The sequence below is a fragment of the Lepidochelys kempii genome, chromosome 9, assembly GCF_965140285.1.
Source record: "Lepidochelys kempii isolate rLepKem1 chromosome 9, rLepKem1.hap1, whole genome shotgun sequence".
Classification (NCBI taxonomy): Eukaryota; Metazoa; Chordata; order Testudines; family Cheloniidae; genus Lepidochelys; species Lepidochelys kempii.
Window position 1 is genome coordinate 48,684,552 of NC_136388.1, and position 20,408 is coordinate 48,704,959.

The following is a 20,408-nucleotide window of genomic DNA, read 5'->3' on the forward strand; positions in this document are numbered from 1 at the left end:
CGGCCGGGCTGCGGCGGCCTTGCCTGGAGCGGAGCCGGGGGCGGGGCCGCGCGGCCTGTCAGACGCCCGGCCGCCCACAGGCCCCTGCGCACGCGCCGTGCTGCTCTCCCGGCTATGGCCGCGCTACGGCTCCTGCGGCGGCTCCTGCCGCTCTCCGGGACGCGGCTGGTCCGGCCCCGCTCGGCCGGCGCCCCCAGCTCCGTGCCCGAGCGCATCGCCGAGAAGCGTCGCGCCGCGCTGCTGGGGGGCGGCCAGGCCCGCATCGATGCGCAGCACAAACGGGTGAGCACTTCGGCCGGCCTGGCCTCCCCCGACACAGGCGTGTCGTCCCGTCCCCCCCCGGCGCCTCTCCCTGATCCCCGCCGGTACCCCTGGCCCGGACACCCGCTCCTCCCCACCCCGGTCCTTACCTGATCCCCGATAGGGTGACCACACAGGAAGTTTATAAATCGGGACAGGTATGGGGGATAATAGGGGCCTATATAAGACAAAGCCTTGAATATCGTGACTGTCCCTATAAAATTGGGACATTTGGTCACCCTGATCCCTGATGATACCCCCTGGCCCTGAACCCAGCCCCTCTGCCAGCATCGCCCCCACCCATGCCTGACCCCGATCCTGTCCCTCTTCCACACTCCCTTCCTCCCCCAGCACCTGACCCTGGTCCCTGACAATACCCCCTAGCCCCTGACAGCAGCCTTCTTCTCCAGCCCCTGATTCTAGCCTCCCCTTCCGGACCCTGAGAACAACCCCACTCTTATATCCCGCGTCTTCCCCTGATCCCAACCCTTTCCTCCCCCGATCTGGCCCCTGACGCTGGCCCACCCCTGAGACTGCTTCCCCTCCCACCAGCCCCTGAGACTGATTCGCCCCCAATTCCTTCCCAGTCTCCTGACCCTACTCCCCACCACCTCTCCCTGACACTGACATCCCCTTCCCCCCAGTACAGACACTGACCCCTGCAGCCACCTCCTGATGGCTGTGACCCCTCCCTGCACTGATTCCATCACCCACTCACCCACCAGGCACCCAGCCCTGACCTTCTCTGGGACCAGTGACCTGCCCCTATATGACCTGAACCCTCTATCCTCAGCTTGGCAGTGTCCCCATGGGGCTGGCACCCCTATCCCTGCCAATGGGGTCTGGGTGATTGTCTCTCTCCTAGCAGGATGGGCTATGGGGGGACGAGTCTCCACTTGCTCTCAAGAAGAGGCGCTAGTTATCAATGGACTCCCTGCCATTATGTCCCCAACCCACGTTTTTATTAAAGAATTGTAGCAGCACTCTCTCCAAACATAAGACTGCAGAGGTCAATGCATGCAATGTGAAGGACACAAATAGTCAGATCTGCATTAAGGAGCACATTCCACAGGCAGCCCTGTTCTTAAGTAACTCTAAAGTTGCCAGCACAATTTTGTTTGACCTTAACAGATTGTTTCTATCAGGAACATTATTTTTGTTGATACAATCAATAGTTGTTCATAACAGGTTTCACTGTACATATTCTGCTGATGGAGGTCTTTGATGAGTTACCCTGCTGGACCTGTGTTTCTGGGTACCAGCCACTATGACATACCAGGGCACAATCCAGACTAATGAGTAGCTGTTTCACCCCTGGACTGTAACCTGGAGTGCCCTTTACAATGTGTTGCTGCTTGTAGCCTTCAACCTGGACTGCTAACAAACAACCTCCATCATGGAAATCGCTCTCAGCTATGTCTATGTATGTGTGCTGCAGCCAGCTAGCCACACTCTGGCTCTTACCAGCCTTGATTATGTTGCAGGGTGACCCCAATACATCACCAGTCCCAGATCTTCCCACAGAAATGTTTGTCCTGTACTGCCCAGTCCTCTCCTGAAATCTGTTATTCCTTGAAGGGAACACAGAACCTAAGTTGAGACTTCACAGTTGATGAGTCTTCTCAGACATGGTTCCCTTTCTCCAGGAATGTCTCAGGCCCCATGAGCAGCATGCAGAAAACCACTTTCTTGGATGTACTCGTGCCCAAGGATACTTAACACTGGGTTGCCTCATTGGAGCATCTAATCTGATCTGATCTATGGATACTGGGAGCCACAGACTTGGATGACTGAATTTTTTAGTTTTAGCCACATCATTGAAGAGAGGCCAAACCTTGTTCATGAGGCAGGCCATCAGAATGGTCATAAATGTCTTGAAGTGCACACACCTTTTCTTGTACAGATTATACTATATGTTCCTCTCTGCTCCGAGAAATCGGAGATCTGATCTCATTAAACTCTGTGCAATCTTTAGTGCTATTTTTCACCCATATAACCTAATATGCCTTTCCAGTGTAATTTATAGCCAGGAATGATGGAATCCCATTGATTATTTTGTTTCTCATTCTGCCATATTTCAATATTGTTCATTGTGTCTCGGTCGTCTTCTACTGTCAAGCATTCCATTTTACCTTTGTTTGATTTTAAGTTGCGTAGACATTTATTGTTTTATTTTTTACCATGTACCTATTTTACCAAACTCCTTAGTTTGGCACCGTTTTCAGAATTTACCCATTCCTGCTTCAGTTCAGCTGTAATTTCTGGTCAGTCCTTTACTGGGTGCAGAGCTACATTTGTATTACTGACAACCCTAACCAGATCCCCTTGTCTATCTTGTGTTCTCATGGGCTATTTCTCAATACAAGGATGATATCTGCCAGGGTGAAAAGTCATTAATGAGTCTTAAGATGGCTGAGGAGTCCAATTCATGCTTTATAGGTTTTTCCACATATGTGACAAGTGATTGCTTTGAAAGAGCACAACTGCTGGCTAGGATGCTATAGCTTTTCCTTCCTCCTCTGCTGTTTCTCAGCCTCTTGAGCAAGGCGATTGTCTTCAAAACCGGATGAGGGTTGATGTGTGATGCAGTACCACTGCAGTGTGTTGCCAGTCAGCTCTTCCCAATTCATGATCACTGCCTCCTTTCTTCAGATATACTTACAGGGTGTTCTTGCGGCATTTCCTCTGTCCCCACCATGGGTTCTCTTATCATGGATAAGTTGAGAAAAGAGGTTGTGCTTCAGAAGACAAGTATCAGCCATCTGCACACAATGACCAGCCCAGTGAAGTTGATGTTTCATACTCTTCGCCTCAGCACTGGTGATGTTAGTGCAGAGAGAACACTGGCATTGGTGCGATGGTCTTCCCATCTGATACTGAGAAGCCTCCTAAGGTAGCACTGTTGGTACCATTCCAGATGCTTAAGATGGCTTCGGTATGTCACCCATGTCTTGCACCCATAAAGAAGAGTGGGGGATGATTACTGCATTGTAGACCAGGATCTTAGTTTCCATCCGCAGATCTCTGTCAATAAAGACATAACGGAGCAATGTTCCAAAGATATGCTGGCACAACAGATCCTATGTTCAATCTCCACATCAAGATTGGCTATCTGGGCTCAACGTTGGGGGTTCACCACTAATGACAGTTTGTAGGAGAACGGGGGCAACTTGTGCTGGGGCAGGCTGGTGGAGCACCTTAGTCTTCCGAGTATTGAGGGAAAGTCCCAGGCTATGATAGGTGCCTGAGAAGAGCTCTAGGTGGGTTGCAAGTCAGCCTTAGTGTGTGCGAGGACAGCACAGTCGTCCCCATACTGAAGGACAGTAATAATAGTCCTGGTGACTTTAGTTTGAGAATGAAGACATCGCAAATTGAAAAGCAGGCCATCCATGCAATACTCATCCCATTATAGAGTAGCCTGAGAACATGAATGAACTTCAATGAACTACTGAATCTAGTCAGCACCTTTGATAATGCTTCACGATTGATTGAATCATCAATAAATGCCATAAAGAATGGCTGGTGTCGTTCTCTACACTTCTCTTGGATCTGTTGTGCAAAAAAACCATGTTGGTGGTGCCCCATGACAGTCTGAAACCACATTGGGATTCCTGAAGGACGTCTTTGGCAAGAGGAAGGAGACAGTTCAAAAGGATGCGGGCAAGGATCTTCCCGGCAATGGAGAAGAGGGCAATATCTTGGTAATTCCCGTACACTGGTTTGTCCCCTCTATCTTGTGTACTGTTGAGTTGATGTGGTTGTGGGGGGAGGGGCTTCAGGCCCAACAAGGGATAAAATGTTAATAATAGGCACCCACTGTGGAACTGGAAGCGTGTCAGGGAATCCTACCCGTAGAAGCCCTATGCGTACTCCTTTTTGCTCACAGACAGTTGCTGCTTGATTTCAGAGATGGATTCTTGCATGCTAAGTCTGTATTTTTATCTAATCAGAACAAATCATAAGGATTATCCTCCCCTCATCCAGTTAGTCAGCTGGACTTGCTCGCAGACCTGAGAAAAACCTACATTCTTGGAACTAGTCTATTTAACTTTCCAGGAGGCTAATTCAGGTCACACTGAACACCCATTGTTTCATGTTCTCTGTGCATATAAATCTCCCCACTGTATGCATCCGATGAAGTGAGCTGTAGCTCACAAAAGCTTATGCTCAGATAAATTTGTTAGTCTCTAAGGTGCCACAAGTCCTCCTTTTCTTTTTACTTGGACAATACTGATTGGCACAAATCTTGTCCCAAACTTTGCTTTGGTAAATCCTCTGATTTTCCTCCTCCGAGGATCTAGCTCAGGGGTCTCAAAGTCCCGGTCCACAGGCCATCTGCAGCCCGAGAACCTCCCCACTACAGCCTGCAGAGGAGAGACGCACGCAGCCACACTGCTGGCAATGTCTGCTGCAGGCGCCTCCCCCCCACAGCTCCCATTGCCTGCGAGAGAGGGACAGAGATACCATCACTAGTTGCCGGGCAGAGTCAGCCATGGAGTCAGCATCATTAGTTGCTGGGCAGCGTCAGCCATGGAGGCAATGTCACTTTTTTCCACAATGAATATAAACAAGTCAAAATACCGAACACAACTATCTGATGCACACTTTGCTGCACTCCTGAAAGTTTCAACTGCTCAGTCACTGAGGCCAAACATCAACAAACTGACAGAACTGAAGTGTTGCCAGGTGTCTGGCAAGCACTAAAAACTCTCTGGCAGACAAAGAATTGTATAAAGTTGTATGACAGCTTTATTATTTCTAAGAAATTTGAAATAAAAAATACAATATAAACAAGAGGAGGGGGTCTCCACCCACAAGAGAAAGTCTGTTTAAGCCCATGGGAGACCCCTCCATTTTGTCTTCAGCTGGCTAAGGAGATAGCCTCTCCACCCCACAAGGATACCTGAAAGAAACTGGAACAAAGGACTGTCACTAAAGGGGGTGTGAGTGATTGCTGGACCCAGATTAGAAGGAGATTAGTCTGTAAAAGGAAACTTACTGGAACTGACAGGTTTCAGAGTAGCAGCCCTGTTAGTCTGTATCCGCAAAAAGAAAAGGAGGACTTGTGGCACCTTAGAGACGAACAAATTTATTTGAGCATGAGCTTTCGTGAGCTATAGCTCACTTCATTGGATGCATGGTTTTGTCTGCATTCAGTTTTATTAGACATAGACTTATGGGTTTTATTTTATTTTGCTTGATAATTCATTTTGTTCTGTCTGTTACTACTTGGATCCTTGGATCTGTCTGTTATACTTAAATCCTACTTTCTGTAATTAATAAAATCACTTTTTACTTATTAAATAACTCAGAGTATGTATTAATACTTGGTGGGGCAAACAGCTGTGCATGTCTCTCTATCAGTGTTATAGAGAGTGAACAATTTATACAGGTTAAAATGGATTTATTTAGGGTTTGGACCCCATTGGGAGTTGGGCATCTGAGTGTCAAGGAGAGGAACACTTCTGAAAGCTGCTTTCAGTTAAGCCTACAGCTGTTAGGGGACAGGGTTCAGACCTGGGTCTGGGGTTGCAGCAGGCTAATGGGTCTGGCTCAAACTAGGCAGGGCACTGAAGTCCTAAGCTGACAGGGCAGGAAATCAGGAGCAGAAGTAGTCTTGGCACATCAGGTGGCAGCTCCCAAGGGGTTTCTGTGATCCAACCCCTCACACCTCCATGTTATCCCTTTACCCTGACACCAAAACTGAGAAACCCACTTGCTTTGCTTATCTCTGGGAAAGAACACTCTAGACCAGTAGATTAAAGAGTCAACAACATGAAATACTATTTTGAATGTTCACATGATTTTTCTTTTTTCATGTATCAATTTAAGAAATCAAAGGTGATAGCCCTGGTCTACACTCAGGGCTGTCCCTAGGGGGATCCGGGGCCTGGGCCGGAAGTGATGGATTCATCTCTTCCAGGGCCTACTGCACCAGCCCATAGGGCCCAGAGCAGTCGCCCCGATTCACCCTACCCAAGGGACGGCTCTGTCTACACTACAAACTTATCTCACTAGAACTGCATGACTCTGGGGTGTGGAAAATCCACATCCCTGAGTGACGCAGTTATGCTTACCTAACTCCCAGGTAGACAGACAATTGGCTGGCTTCTCCCATCGACATAGATACCGCCTCCTGGGGAGGTGGTGTACCTACACAAATGGGAGAAGCTCTCCTGTTGTCATAGGTAGCATTTTCACTAAGCGCTACAGCATCACTGTAAGTGTAGACAAGCCCATGTAGTCCCTTTATGCTAATACTCTGGGGCCAATGTTTTCAAAAATCTGCAGCTGCTGGGTGCTTAGCACTTTTGATTTAAAAAAAACAAACAATCAGTCACTTGTTTAGAAGCAAAGTTACAAAAGTACGAGACTTAACTTTAGGCTCCTTGTAATAGGGAACACCTCTTGAGTGCCTCCTGCCTCTGCATCTGGTAGTACAGGTCTTTCCCTGCTCCTGGTGGCCCCTGCAGGTTCTCAGCTTTGCTAGGCACATCTCTAGTGGTTCAGCCCTCCAGCCAAGTCACACAGTCATAATGAATGAACTCCTTCCAGGGTAGCGCAGAGTTCAAACTGTTATCCGCCACCAGGGTCTTCAGCCCGGTCTCTGGGTCCTTTAAATCCCACCCTTCCCTCAGGCTTCTGAAAAAGCTTTGTCCTCTTCTCAGCGCTTAGGCCATTTTCCCAGTGGCCAGTTGGGCAACCCAGGCCCACCCACTATTCCTTGTCCAACCCAGGGACCCTATAAACAGCAGCTATATACTGTTTCCTTTGATTGGGGGGGAAAAAGAGCTTCACAATAATTGATAACTACCTGGCATTGTTACTGAGCAATGGACCTCAGTACACCTGAACAGCTTATTGGACTGTACCAGCCTGTCAAAAGCCTTGAATATACTAATGCCAAAAAGAGGCGAGGGATAAAGAGCAAAGGTCTGTCTGAAATCCAGAGATGAGCTATCTAATTCTTTCTCTCTTTGTCTTTTTGTTTTCCTCTTTTGTTTGTTCCAGTGTCCAACATTGTTATTGTGATACATGGTTTGAATTGGGTTAGTTGTGAAAGGATTACTTCCATGTGCTTTCTGCCATTAGAAAAATAATCCTAACATCAAAATAAACTGCTCAGAGTAAACAAAAACAGTCATCATATCACACAGCTTTTTAACAGAACCTCTCAAGGACCACCCACCACCTCTGTCCTGATGTTCCTTCTCGTGACAATGGGATTCCCTTTTCAGCTGTTTTCTGTTTCCAGTTTGTTTTGCATTGTGTTTGCCTTAACTGATACCGTGATTTCTTTCCTTATTTTAAATATTGTGGGGAAGGGGTCAAGCACCTGCTTAGTGAAACAAATATGGGGATGCTTCTGGACTCTTTGATAAATATTAATCCCCACGTGTTTTCTTTTAATTGTATTAAGTTGTGCCTTTCCAGGATGTTTAACCAAATGATGATTCTGTTAAATGTCGTTTGCTGCATTTCAGGGAAAGCTGACAGCAAGGGAGCGAATTCTTCTGTTGCTGGACCCTGGCAGTTTTGTTGAGTATGACATGTTCGTGGAACACAGATGTGCAGACTTTGGGATGGAGTCTGATCAGAATAAGGTATTTCTGTTCAGTCTCTCTCTTGACCTTTTAATCCTTATGGTGATAAATTGTTCTCCTTATCTAGTGAGGACAGGACAAGAATTAAAGGGCTTCAATTGCAGCAAGGGAGATTTAGGTTAGACATTATGAAAACTTCCTAAATGTAAAGGTAGATAAGCACTGGAACAAATTACCTAGGGAGATTGTGGAATCTCTGTCATTGGAGGTGTTAAGAACAGGTCAGACAAACACCTCTCAGGGGTGTTCTAGGTAATACATAGTCCTGCCTCAGTGTACGGGACTGGAGTAGATGACCTACCAAGTTCCCTTTCAGTCCTACAGTTCTGTGGTTCTTAGGATTCTGTGCTGTAGCCCCGTGGCTCTCAATCTTTCCAGTCTACTGTACTCCTTTCAGGAGCCTGATTTGTCTTGCATACTCCAAGTTTCACCTCATTTAAAAACTTACAAAATCAGACATAAAAATGCAAAAGTGTCACAGCACACTCTTACTGAAAAATGGCTTACTTTCTCATTTTTACCATATAATTATAAAATAAATTGATTGGAATATAAATATTGCACTTGCATTTCAGTTTATAGTATGTAAAACAGTATAAACATGTCGTATGAAATTTTAGTTTGTACTGACTTCACTAATACTTTTTATGTAGCCTGCTGTAAAACTATGCAAATATCTAGATGAGTTGATTTACCCCCTGGAAGACCTGTGCGTACCCTCATGGGTACACGTGCCCCTGGTTGAGAACCACTGCTCTAGCCAACCCACCTATTCTCAAACAGGCTTCCTGCTTCTGGTAGACATTGCAAAGAGTTTCTTGGTATTTGTCTTTATGTATTTGGTTGCTTTTCAGATTCCCTCTTTACATTCCTAATTTCCATTTTACCTGCTATAGTTGTGCTCCTTTCTGTTCGCTTCACTTGGGTTGATTTTACTTTTTTTTTTTTTTTTTTAAGGATACCTGTTTGCTCAAATAACCTCTTGAATGTTGTCTCAACTTCATATATAGCAGCTCTGAAACCTAGTGGTTAGAGCCTTGGCAATAGGTCACATTAGAAACAGAAACATAGGCGAACACATTTTTGTGTTTATATTGCGGTTGATGCAGAAATTACTAGGTGAAATCTGTGGTCTGTTTTGCAGGTCAGGTCATAATGTCCCTTGTGGCCTTAAAATCTATGAAATGTGCATGTAGACCCTGGTAATTACTGTGGCGAGTGGTTGGTGAATGAAAATATGACAAAATGGAAAGTGTCCAATTCAATATGGGTACTTGGCAGATATGTGAAATAGTGTATGTTGTGGTGTACATGACATAAATTAAAAAAATTAATGTTTGCTACAAGTGTTTTAAAGAAAGTCAAACAGCTAGCCCTGGTGGAAGCCACCAACTTAGCACCCTGAACTGGAGTTTGTTGAAGTGCTAAACCAGCTTTTCACAGCAGTAGCCTCTTCTGTGGGTGCAGAGAATCAACTTCTCTGTAGGAGAATAACTTTAAAAATGCAAACCAAGACTGAAATCTATTACAGTATTTAGATCAAGATTTGCTGATTTAAAGCGTGATTACAATTGGTGATTTATATCCCTTTGATTTAGGTCAGGCCACCCTGGTATTAAAGCAACGGTGTCAAACTGTGGCGTATACTTAATTATGGTCTTGGGTATGAATTTATGACTGGGTATTCCCCTCGGTCCACAGCAGATTACCAATGTCAGTGGAAGGTTTATGCAAGAGACCAAAGGGAGTATGTGGTATTTATGTAATAACCATTAGTTAGTGTTTATTAAATGTATTGCAGTAATGCCTAAAGGCCATACTCTGTAGTTCCTTTATTCCACAGACAGACTGTGCAAATAAGTGGATTTAAAATCTGCAAACCCACAGTCTGCTGTCCATCATCAAAATGTCTCCCTCACTTATGTACACGGTGAAATGGGTCCTGGACAAAGTTAAGGTGGTTTGTGTATGTGACATCCAGCTTAAGGCACCCAGAACTGTGAGCCATCGTGTAACCCTTCTGCCTCAACAAGTGAATGCTTTGCTGCTGCTGCTAAACTGTGTCTCAGCTCCCTGCCACACCAGCCTGTCTCTGTTGCTAGCAAACTCTTCAAGACTCAGCCAATCTAAACCTTGCCTTGCAGATAACTATCTGAGAGCCCCAGTTCCCAAGTGCTGCCAACACATCTTCCTGCAGAATTTCAGAAATGATTAGGTTTGCCGCCTCCAAAGAGACAGAGCACACGCCAGCCTGTTAGGGTAACCTTGACTTCAATACACAATGCTGAGATGATTTTGTAATAGAAGAAGTTGTTTATTAGTGAAGAACAAAGATTTAAGTAACGCCAAGCAAGGGAAAAAAGCTTGATAGCTTTTTAAACATATATGTAAATGTGCTTTCATTGTCCTCTGCCAGCAATCCAGACAGACAGACAGGTGAATCCCATTCCTTTGTCTAGAGTAAGCGTATGACGTATACACTACTTCCCAAACCTATTTAAGAAAATATTTCCAGTACACATATATCATCTTTTGAATACAACCTGTACATGCATCACACAGTGATTTTCAGGATGTGGCCAGTTTACATATGGTACCTTACATGTCACCTTTTAGATACATGTTATGACAACAGTGTGTTGAGGGAAATGAGTGCATCAGGTCTGATATAGGTTACAGTATGGTGGTCCCTCAGCCAGTTGACATTGATGGGCTCCTAGGGTCACAGTGTGCCCATAACTATGTTTCCTTATGTTCTGATGTTTATTGGGGGGGTGGGGTGGTGTCACCTTAACACCTTAACTTTTCTGAAATTTAAATAAAGCTACAAAGTTCTCAACATTTTTTCCCTATTAAGTTTTATTTATATTATAGTAGTATTCCAAATGTCCTTATCCGGATGGGGGGATGTTAGTGCCCAGCACAAACACAGAGGAAGAGACAGCCCCATTCCCAGGCTAACAAATATTTTGTCTGTGAATTCAGAAGACGTTGACATAATTTTTTAATGACCCTTATTACTGTTCTGACCTATGTGTTCTTTGCTCTTTCATGCAGTATCCTGGAGACAGTGTGGTAACTGGCCAGGGCCGGATTAATGGGAGACTGGCTTATGTCTTCAGTCAGGTATTCTTTTGCTTTGCGTCAGTTACATGTTGTGAGCTTGACCTTTCAAACTTGCTAATCTTTTGTAGATTTTGTCTAAATTGTTTGTCTTTTAGCATATCTAAATTATGTAAATTGTCCATTGAGTTAATATTGTTCCAACATAACAGTGTGATAATGCACAACATTTTACAATACGGGGCAGCAGGGTAATAGGAATGTTTTAACAATGTGTAGCAATGGGTGAGGGGGCAGTTAGGTAAGGAGAGGCTTGCAGTGTTGATGATAAACTCATTTTGTGAGAGATGTGATCAGGAACATGGGTGGTGAGAATTTGGCCTAGAAGATGAGGAGACTGATGTTTGTAGAGGACAGGGAGCTAATGGGAATCTTTCAGGATGGGGGACTTGTTATTACCAATAGGTAAGAAGGCTTGATGGTAATACTTTAACAGACTGAAGTTATGAAATGACTTGAGTTGGGAGTTTCAGTAATCAAGGCATTAATTCATGATCAAATGATTGAGCAGTGCATCGTGGGCTGGTGGCACATACAGGATTTGACACTGATCCTGCAATGGGATCTGTGTGGATGGACCGCTAAACCTGCATGGAGCCCTGGCAAAATCAGTGGGGCACTATGAATCACTGCAGTCTGCCTGCTCAAATCTGATTGCAGGCTCAGGCCTTGTGTTTGTTACAGAAGCCAGAATAGCCGGAATTTGGGATTGAGGATCATCAGGCAAACTTGATTGCTTTTCCAGTTAGAACAACAAAATTTGTTGAAGGGACTACAGTAGATGGAATATTTGGATTTTTCCTTGAAAATATTTTTTTTATTGAGGTATAAAATACCAGCTTTTCGCCTCTGAGGCGGTATTTTGATTTTTTTTCTCATCGTTTAGGCAGCAGTTCTTAGTGCTGTTTCCTTCTCAAACTTCATGGTACACCCTTATATCTTGAGATTCTTCAAGGCAGTCCTAAAGAAACCTCATAGGCAGCATCTTGTCTTAGTGGAATCTGTTGTAATTTAGATGGAATAATGGGACCCAAAGAGTCAAAGGTGTTAACATAACCCAGTTACTGCCCAACATTAAACAATGATAAACAAAGTTCAGGGTTTGGTATGCAGAGACCTCAGCCTTCTTTGTATCAATGTAAACACACTATTAAAATCCTTTTGACCTGTAAACAGTTTAAGCATTTGAAATATGAAATATTAAATAAGGCTTTTATTTTAGTAGCATCCCCTTTTCCCTTTCCCTTTAGCTGGAGAGTATTTAGAAAGAAGAAACCCCCTTTTTGACAGTGTCTTAAATGCTATTTAAAATGGTAATAACTGTCCTTTTTGGGCCAAGAGAAGAAGTTAGTTGAAATGGGCTGAAGTTGCTGCTGCTGTTAAAGTCCAATCTCATTTCCTAAGAAGACAAGACAAGCACACATGAGGGAGAGAAAAGAGAAGCAAAGATAGAAAATTGCAACTTTGGTCTCTGGAGTGAGTTGACTCTTGTTTGCAGCTTACTGCTGCAAAACATAGGCACAGCACATGGTCTTATAAGCCACTCTGAGACCTGGCAAACTTGTACCAGCATCGAGCTTTCATTTGCCCCTCTCTTATCACAGGTGTACAGACCCATTTTGGCTCATTGATTTTGTTGGTTCCACACTTTTTTTGTTTACCAACCATGATCTTAACACAGTCCTTGAATTTATCAGTAGGCCTTTTTATTTGGAATAATGCAAGTCTTTCTGTCTCACTTTTGCACCTTTTTCCCATCAGTATTTGTTGTGATAGGTTATTGTGACATTTTATGAATTTACACTCACTTTTCAGAGTTGAGCTTGCAATTAGGGTGAATTATGTATCACAAGATAATCCCTCTCTTTTATGAACCAGTTTTGCCTAGGATCAGACATTTGTTCATGAAATTACAATTAAAAAAAACAAAATCCTGATTTAGTTTTAAGCATGTAGAAAAAAGGAAAAGAAAAAGGTACTTAGTTATATTTTACCATTTGCAAATTTCTTATTCCAGAACTGGGATTTAGAAATTTTACTTGATTAAATATTACAATAAGTACAGTTAAGACTTTTAAATGTCAATGGAACTTAAGAGTTTACAGCTCACTTTGTTCGTCACTAATACAAAACTTAAAACTGCTCCTGTTATATGTTTGTAAGATGTTTCAGAACAACCCAGTTCTTAATTACTTCCTTGGCTGTACATCCAGGATAGGTAAAGATGGAACCACCTCCCCACGGTTTTGTTTTGCACTGCTTACATAGTTAAACCTGTACATTTACACAAACTGAAAATTTTATACACCTAATGGTTAAAATAGATTACTTGGAGAACATTTTTAGCCCTGATGACATTTTTACCTAAGTGTGTTGCCTTCCTTAAAAAGAAGCAACAAAATGGTTTTCTTTAGAACCATTTTTGCATTCATGAACTATTTGCAACACCCAAAGGAGGTAAAAATTCACCAGCTTTTTAGTCTGTAACAGACCTTGCCCACCTGTTTCGCCACCAATATTTGTGAGGACAACATGGCCATTGTAGAACTTCAGCCCATTATGGAGATATAACTTGCAACACTAGCACTGTGCTGTGTTACATGCACAAAACCGCTACAGTTATTGACATAAAAAACAAAACAGGAAAAAAATATAGCAAATTGCTAAACCACAAAACAATCACAAAACGGTTTGGTGCTGCAATAGTCCTTGGTTGTGGTGGTTTGAAATTTAATTTACAGTTAATGCAGATGGTGTTTTGTTAACAATGGGGAGAAGGAGGATTACCCATGGAGTTGTTTTCGTAAAGATCTGCTTTAGCAACTTAATCTTTAATATTTAAAACACTTCATTATTGCCACTTTTTCCCCCTTAAAAATATCTTTTTATTAAACCTTCTAAATTATTACTAATTACAGGAACTACAAACCTTAAAGTAAAAGAAAAAAACAAAACAAAGCATTTGTTTAAAATATTGTTTAAAAACCTGAACTTTAAAACAATTAACCCTTTTTTTAAAGTAAAAAACATTAACAGTTTACTTTGTTTTAAAATACTTCAATGTGTTAAACTTGTTTAAAATAAGCCTTCAAACTTTGAAACCTTTGCTTGTTTGCCAAGATGCCCTCTTCTCAGCATGTATTTACTCTTTTAGGCTTACCCAAGGACAGCAAAAATGTTGTATTAATTTAGATGGAATAAAGGGGCCCAAAGACACAAAGGTGCTAACATAAGCCACTCACTGTCCAGCATTAAAGTGTGTCAAATAAAGTTCAGGGTTTGGTATAAAGAGACCTCAGCCTGCTTAGAACCATGGCAAATACACCATTAAATGTCCTTTTAACAATTGTTTTAAAGTTCGGGTTTTTTAAAACCATTTAGTGTCCTAAGAAGACAAAACAAGGCAAATGCACAAAAGAGAGAAAAAATAGTAAAGATAGAAAATTTCAGTTCTGTCTCTGGAGTTGACTCTGAGTTGCAATCTTACTGATGAAAAAACACAGGCACAGCACAGGTTCTTATGGCAAACTTGAACCAGCATCGGACTTGTTAGGACATAGTTTTTAGTTGCCTCTTCCAGGTCACAGGCTTACAGCAGTGTTGCAAACTATAGTCTTATTAGACTCTTACTAGACAGAAGGACTAAGGAGAGGGCTAGGAAAGAAGAAAAAATAAGGTGGGCGGGAGAAAAGAACACATGGGATAGGGAAACAGTCGCACATCCCAGGTAGTGTTTGTGATTCAACTGGAGCTGGTGGAGGTGGCAAGGTCATTTAGGTTCCTTTGCTCTGGTCAGACACTTTTCAAACTTGGGACAAAAAATGTCCAGAGTCCCAATAAATGGTGGCAGCCATAATGGTGAAACTCACTCCAGTAGCCAGTTTTCTCCCCAAAGCCTCTTTCTTTAAAAAACCAAAAAAGGGGCAAAATATCCCATACCCTCATTTTTTTGTCTACCTATTCAACCTAGTTTTCAACACCCATTTTGGCTCATTAATTTTTGGTTCCACACTTTTCTTGTTTACCATTCATGGTGTCAACACAGTCCTTGAGTTATATTAGGAGGCCTTTTTTGTTTGGATTAATGCAGTCTTTCTGTCTCACTTTTGCACCTTTTCCAGTCAACATTTGTTGTGATAGGTGATTGTGACATCTCATGAATTTACACTCACTTTTCACAGCTAATCTCACAGTTAGGGTAAATTTGTAGGCCCAGTTATCACAAGAAGTCTTAATCGAGTCATAAAAGCATTGACTAAACCTTAATTCATGTCTATATTTGACAGTGAAGATAAACTATCACTGTAACAAGCCAGGCCTTTCTTGGTTATCCCCTCGTGAGAGGATGTTACCCTGCAGGATCCCAGCCTCAGTCCCTCCCCGTACTTCTCCAACTCACTCTTGGGCTCAGAACACCTTTGTCATGGGGTAGTTGTTATACATTATTATACATGTCTCAAAGACATTAGCAGTGAATTCCCATCTTGTATCTCAGACAGCTCTGTCTCAGCAGCCTTTTTCACTCTCAACTCTTTTATAGTCCCCAATCTTCCTTTAAACCGAACAATCCTTGGCTTATCCCCATCGTGCTCTAATGGTAGTCAAAGATTCAAATGAAGCAATAACACAACCAGTGGCTGCCTGCCCTGGGCTTAATAAAAGACTCATGTCCTTTCTGCATTGTTTCCCAGCTCCCCGACACACTTCTGGCTCGAGAGTCTCCATCTCATGCTCTCCATGCTTCCCTGCTTCTGGTCGCTCTCTCCTTTTTTCTTGCTCCCAAGCCTCCTTATATAGCTCCTGTTCCCAGGTGCTATCCCTCCTAAACAGGACCAGCCAGGGTGCATCTGTTCAGTCACAAGAGGACTGAGACCCTCTCCATTAATGGGGCTCAGTCACCCTGTGATAATTACCTTAGCCAGAACAGTCATTGCTGTGCGAGCTTGGGCAAGTCACTTCCCTCTGTGCCTCTGTTTTCCCTTTCCCACTTCGTCTGATTTGTCTTATTTAGGTTGTAAGCTCTTTGGGGCAGGGGCCATATCTTGCTATGTGTGTTTACATCTTGCTGTTTCCTAGTGCAATAGGGTCCTGATCACAGCTGGGGCCTCGAAGTGCTACTGTAATACAGACGGTAGTAAAAGAGGAAAAGATACTCTTGTTGAATGGGAGAGAAAATAAAAGCAGGGGGGACACAATACGTTCATTAATTATTTTTAATGTAAAGTTTAATGGTATAATACACATAAAATAGATGCCTGATGTGAGAAAAGTTGTATTTTTGAGGAAAAGCAAAGAGGCGGATTAATAATCAAGGTGGTGAGGAATGGAGATGGGAAAGCAAAATAAAATAGAATGGGAGGGGAAACACAGGTGGAAATACGTGGGATGAGTTTACTGTTCAGTAACAACCTTTCACATCAGGGTAAGGCAAGTTTTCAGGTTGATTTGAGAATTGTTTTCTACAATGAGGATACCACTGGAAAGCCTAGGCTGCATGAATCTCAGAATGCAAGGTCAGATTCTGATCCTCCATTAGTTATATGCCAGAGTAACTCTACTGTAGTTACTATTGATTTATACCAGTGTAACTGAGAGAGAGAATCAGGTCTCAAATGTATGACCCCAACATTATCTTGAAAAAACTAACGCAAGAATATAATTTCATTTGACAATTGAACTGTTTCTATGTGCAATTTTAAAATGTGTTTTTCTTCCAGGATTTTACTGTATTTGGAGGGAGTTTGTCCGGTGCTCATGCCCAAAAGATCTGCAAGGTAAACATTTTAGAGGAGAAAAGAGCAAGTTGCCAATGCCTCTCTGGCAATATGTTGTGCTACTGCCTTGAATAACCCGATCTGAGAATGGCTTGGACTCTGCTATATGTTGTTGGCAAGTTGAAAGTTGCTGTTGCTGCTTTGGAGATCAACTGGCCCAGAAGAATATATCACTGCCCTTATTCAGCCCTTACCATCGTCTATTTTTGTACAATATTTATTTTCCTGGTCAGTTCCTAATATACTTTAAATTTATTATCCACTTCTCCCTTTTGTTTGTTTACCACATGGGGTCTAATTACATGATCGTGCCATATTCATTGCATAGGCTGGGCAGTGAACACTGCAAAGCAGTGTGTACATAGAAGATAAGGCAGGGAGTTCTTGCATTCAGCACGGGTTGGATGATTCACTGTGAGGCAGGGGACCCTCACTGAACACTGACTCACTGCATGTGAACCATTTAACTTGCATACAGAATGAGACTAAAGGTTGTAACTGATCATGTAATTGAAGACTATGATAATCCATACACCAAAGGGCAGAGTTAAGGTTACACAAGTGACTTTAATTGTGGCGTTCCCTGACTTTTGGGTGGTTCCCTTTGTAACTGTATGATTTTTGTGTGGAATATGTAGTGATTTTATTTTGTTGGCGGTTTTAGTGGGGCAAATGCACATTAGTAAGTTTAATTTACCTCTGGTGATTTTCAGCTTGAGCTGGGCTGGTAGTGATTGTTCATCTTGTCTAATCAGCAGTTTGTCTGTTTATCTCCAGATCATGGATCAGGCTGTCATGGTTGGGGCTCCTGTAATTGGGTTGAATGACTCTGGAGGAGCCCGTATCCAGGAAGGAGTAGAGTCTTTGGCTGGCTATGCTGATATCTTCTTGGTAAGTGGCCTATTAGATGAGATCTACTGATGAAGCACTACATAAGATTTATTATTATTATTATACAATGGATTTTTAAATTAGAGGAGAGGAAGGGACAATTTACTAAATATAATAAAATACCTTCTGAGTCACATTAAGGTCTAGATTCCCATGTATATGTATATGGGATGTAGGTCAGAAAAGCAGAACTTTCTTTAAATGAGACTTACTCCTGGATCTCTGCTCTCTAGTGTGTTACAGGTGGAGCTAGCCTAGCTGTTAAGGCTTTTTCCTAGCTTGGCAGTGCATGACGCTCCTTAATCATCATTGTGCACATCCTCACCTCTGACTGGGAATCTAGTCAGTTTCTTCTTGTTCGTAGTTATTGAATACAAACCTGGCAAGGAGCATTTTATAGCAGACACTCTTTCAAGTGCCTATATAAACAGTAAAAGCAAAGAGATGCAGGAAGAGACATTCTGCAATACATTAGAACCACAGCGAAGACCACGGTCAGGATAGGCACCTTACTCAATGAAGGGGTAAAACAATAACAGAAAATGTGAAAATGGCAGAAGTGCTAAATGATTTTTTTGTTTCGTTTTTTACCAGAAAGGTTAGGAGCGATTGGATGTTTAACATAGTGAATGCTGGTGAAAATGAGGTAGGATCAGAGGCTAAAATAGGGAAAGAACAAGTTAAAAATTACATAGACAAGTTAGGTGTCTTCAAGTCACCAGGACCTGATGAAATACATCCTAGAATACTCAAGGAGCTGACTGAGATGATATTTAAGCCGTTAGCAATTATCTTTGAAAAGTCATGGAAGAAGGGAGAGATTCCAGAGGACTGGAAAAGGCCAAATATAGTGCCAATCTATAAAGAAGGGAATAAGGACAGCCCGGGAAATTACAGAACAGTCAGCTTAACTTCAGTACCCGGAAAGATAATGGAGCATATAATCAAGCAATCAATTTGCAGATGCCTAGAAGATAATAAGGTGGTGATTAACAGTCAGCATGGATTTGTCAAGAACAAATCATGTCAAACCAACCTAATAGCTTTCTTTGATAGGGGGAACAAGCCTTGTGGATGGAGGGGAAGCAGTAGATATTGTATATCTTGACTTTAGTAAGGCTTCTGATACTTTCTCGCATGACCCTCTCGTAAATAAACTAGGAAAATACTACCTAGATGGAGCTACTATAAGGTGGGTGCATAACTGGTTGGAAGACCGTTCCCAGAGAGTATCATCAGTTGTTCACAGTCAAGCTGGAAGGGCATATCAAGCGGGATCCCACAGGGATCAGTTCTGGGTCCGGTTTTGTTCATCTAAATCTTCATCAGTGATTTAGATAATGGCATAGAGAGTACACTTATAAAGTTTGCAGACGATACCAAGCTAGGAGGGGTTGCAAGTGCTTTGGAGGATAGGATTAAAATTCAAAATGAGCTGGACAAACTGGAGAAATGATCTGAAGTAAACAGGATGAAATTCAGTAAGGACAAATGCAAAGTGCTCCACTTTGGAAGGAACAATCAGCTGCACACATACAAAATGGGAAATGACTGCATAGGAATAAGTACTGCAGAAAAGGATCTGGGTATCATAGTGGATCACAAGCTAAATATGAGTCAAAAGGAAAACACTGTTGTAAAAAAAAAAAAAGTAAACATCATTCTGGGGTGTATCAGCAGGAGTGTTGCAAGAAAGACACAAGAAGTAATTCTTCTGCTATAGTCAGTGCTAATTACACCTCAGCTGGAGTATTGTGTCCAGTTCTGGGCATCACATTTCAGGAAAGATGTGGACAAATTGGAAAAAGTCCAGAGGAGAACAACAAAAATGATTAAAGTTGTAGAAAACATGACCTGTGAGGGAAGATTGAAAAATTGGATGTTTAGTCTGGAAAAGAGAAGACTGAGAGGGGACATGATAACAGTTTTCAAGTACATAAAAGGTTGTTACACGGAGAAGGGAGAAGAATTGTTGTTCTTAACCTCTGAGGATAGGACAAGAAGCAATGGGCTTAAATTGCAGCAAGGGAGGTTTAGGTTGGTCATTAGGAATAACTTCCTAACTGTCAGGGTGGTTAAGCACTGGAATAAATTGCCTAAAGAGGTTGTGGAATCTCCATCATTGGAGGTTTTTAAGGGCAGGTTAGACAAACACCTCTCACAAATGTTCTAGATAATACTTAGTCCTGCCATGAGTGCAAGGGGCTGGACTAGATGACCTCTCGAGGTCCCTTGCAGTCCTACAATTCTATAAGAGGGGTTTGAAATAAATATGATGCAAGTACTTCCCACATCTGAAAATACCTGACAAGTTCAAATGAGAAACAAAAAAATACAGCTTGAGAGAGTACCTCTTTATATTCAGTGGTGTATGAGTTAAACATGAAACCATTGAATGTACCACCACTATCAAAATGAAATTGCTGTGTACTATCAAACCAGGTACCATTGAACATAAAATTATTATCAAGATGAAATTACAGCTTACAATGGGATTCTGTAGAAAGAACAGTTTATCATAACACAATTCAACATGAGATTGCAAATACTAATCGTAATCCACAGTGCCCATCTGAGTATTAAAAAGTATAAGAGCAGCTTATGATATGTCCTGTTCTGGATAGGCATGAATGCTGCCATCAAAAATACGTTATCAGTGTTAAATCCATAATCAGTACAGGAATTTAAATGCAACAAAAACTACTGATACGCTGAG

The 20,408-nt window shown here is 42.4% G+C and overlaps 1 protein-coding gene across 5 annotated transcripts in view; it reads left to right on the forward strand.

The window, feature by feature from the left end:
- Positions 1 to 15: 15 nt before the first annotated feature.
- Positions 16 to 20,408, forward strand: part of PCCB (propionyl-CoA carboxylase subunit beta) — an 84,506-nt gene continuing 64,113 nt past the window's right edge. For 3 of the 5 annotated variants that reach the window (XR_012160826.2, XM_073360227.2, XM_073360228.2), the window contains exons 1-5: positions 21 to 282; positions 7,785 to 7,904; positions 10,962 to 11,030; positions 16,745 to 16,801; positions 17,579 to 17,692. Coding sequence is in view for 4 of the 5 variants with exons in the window: in XM_073360227.2 (XP_073216328.1) it covers positions 115 to 282; positions 7,785 to 7,904; positions 10,962 to 11,030; positions 16,745 to 16,801; positions 17,579 to 17,692 (528 nt within the window). In the remaining variant the exon portion in view is untranslated. Of the gene's footprint in view, positions 283 to 7,784; positions 7,905 to 10,961; positions 11,031 to 16,744; positions 16,802 to 17,578; positions 17,693 to 20,408 lie in introns of all 5 variants that reach the window. The other 2 variants (XM_073360229.1, XM_073360226.2) reach the window with 2 other exon arrangements.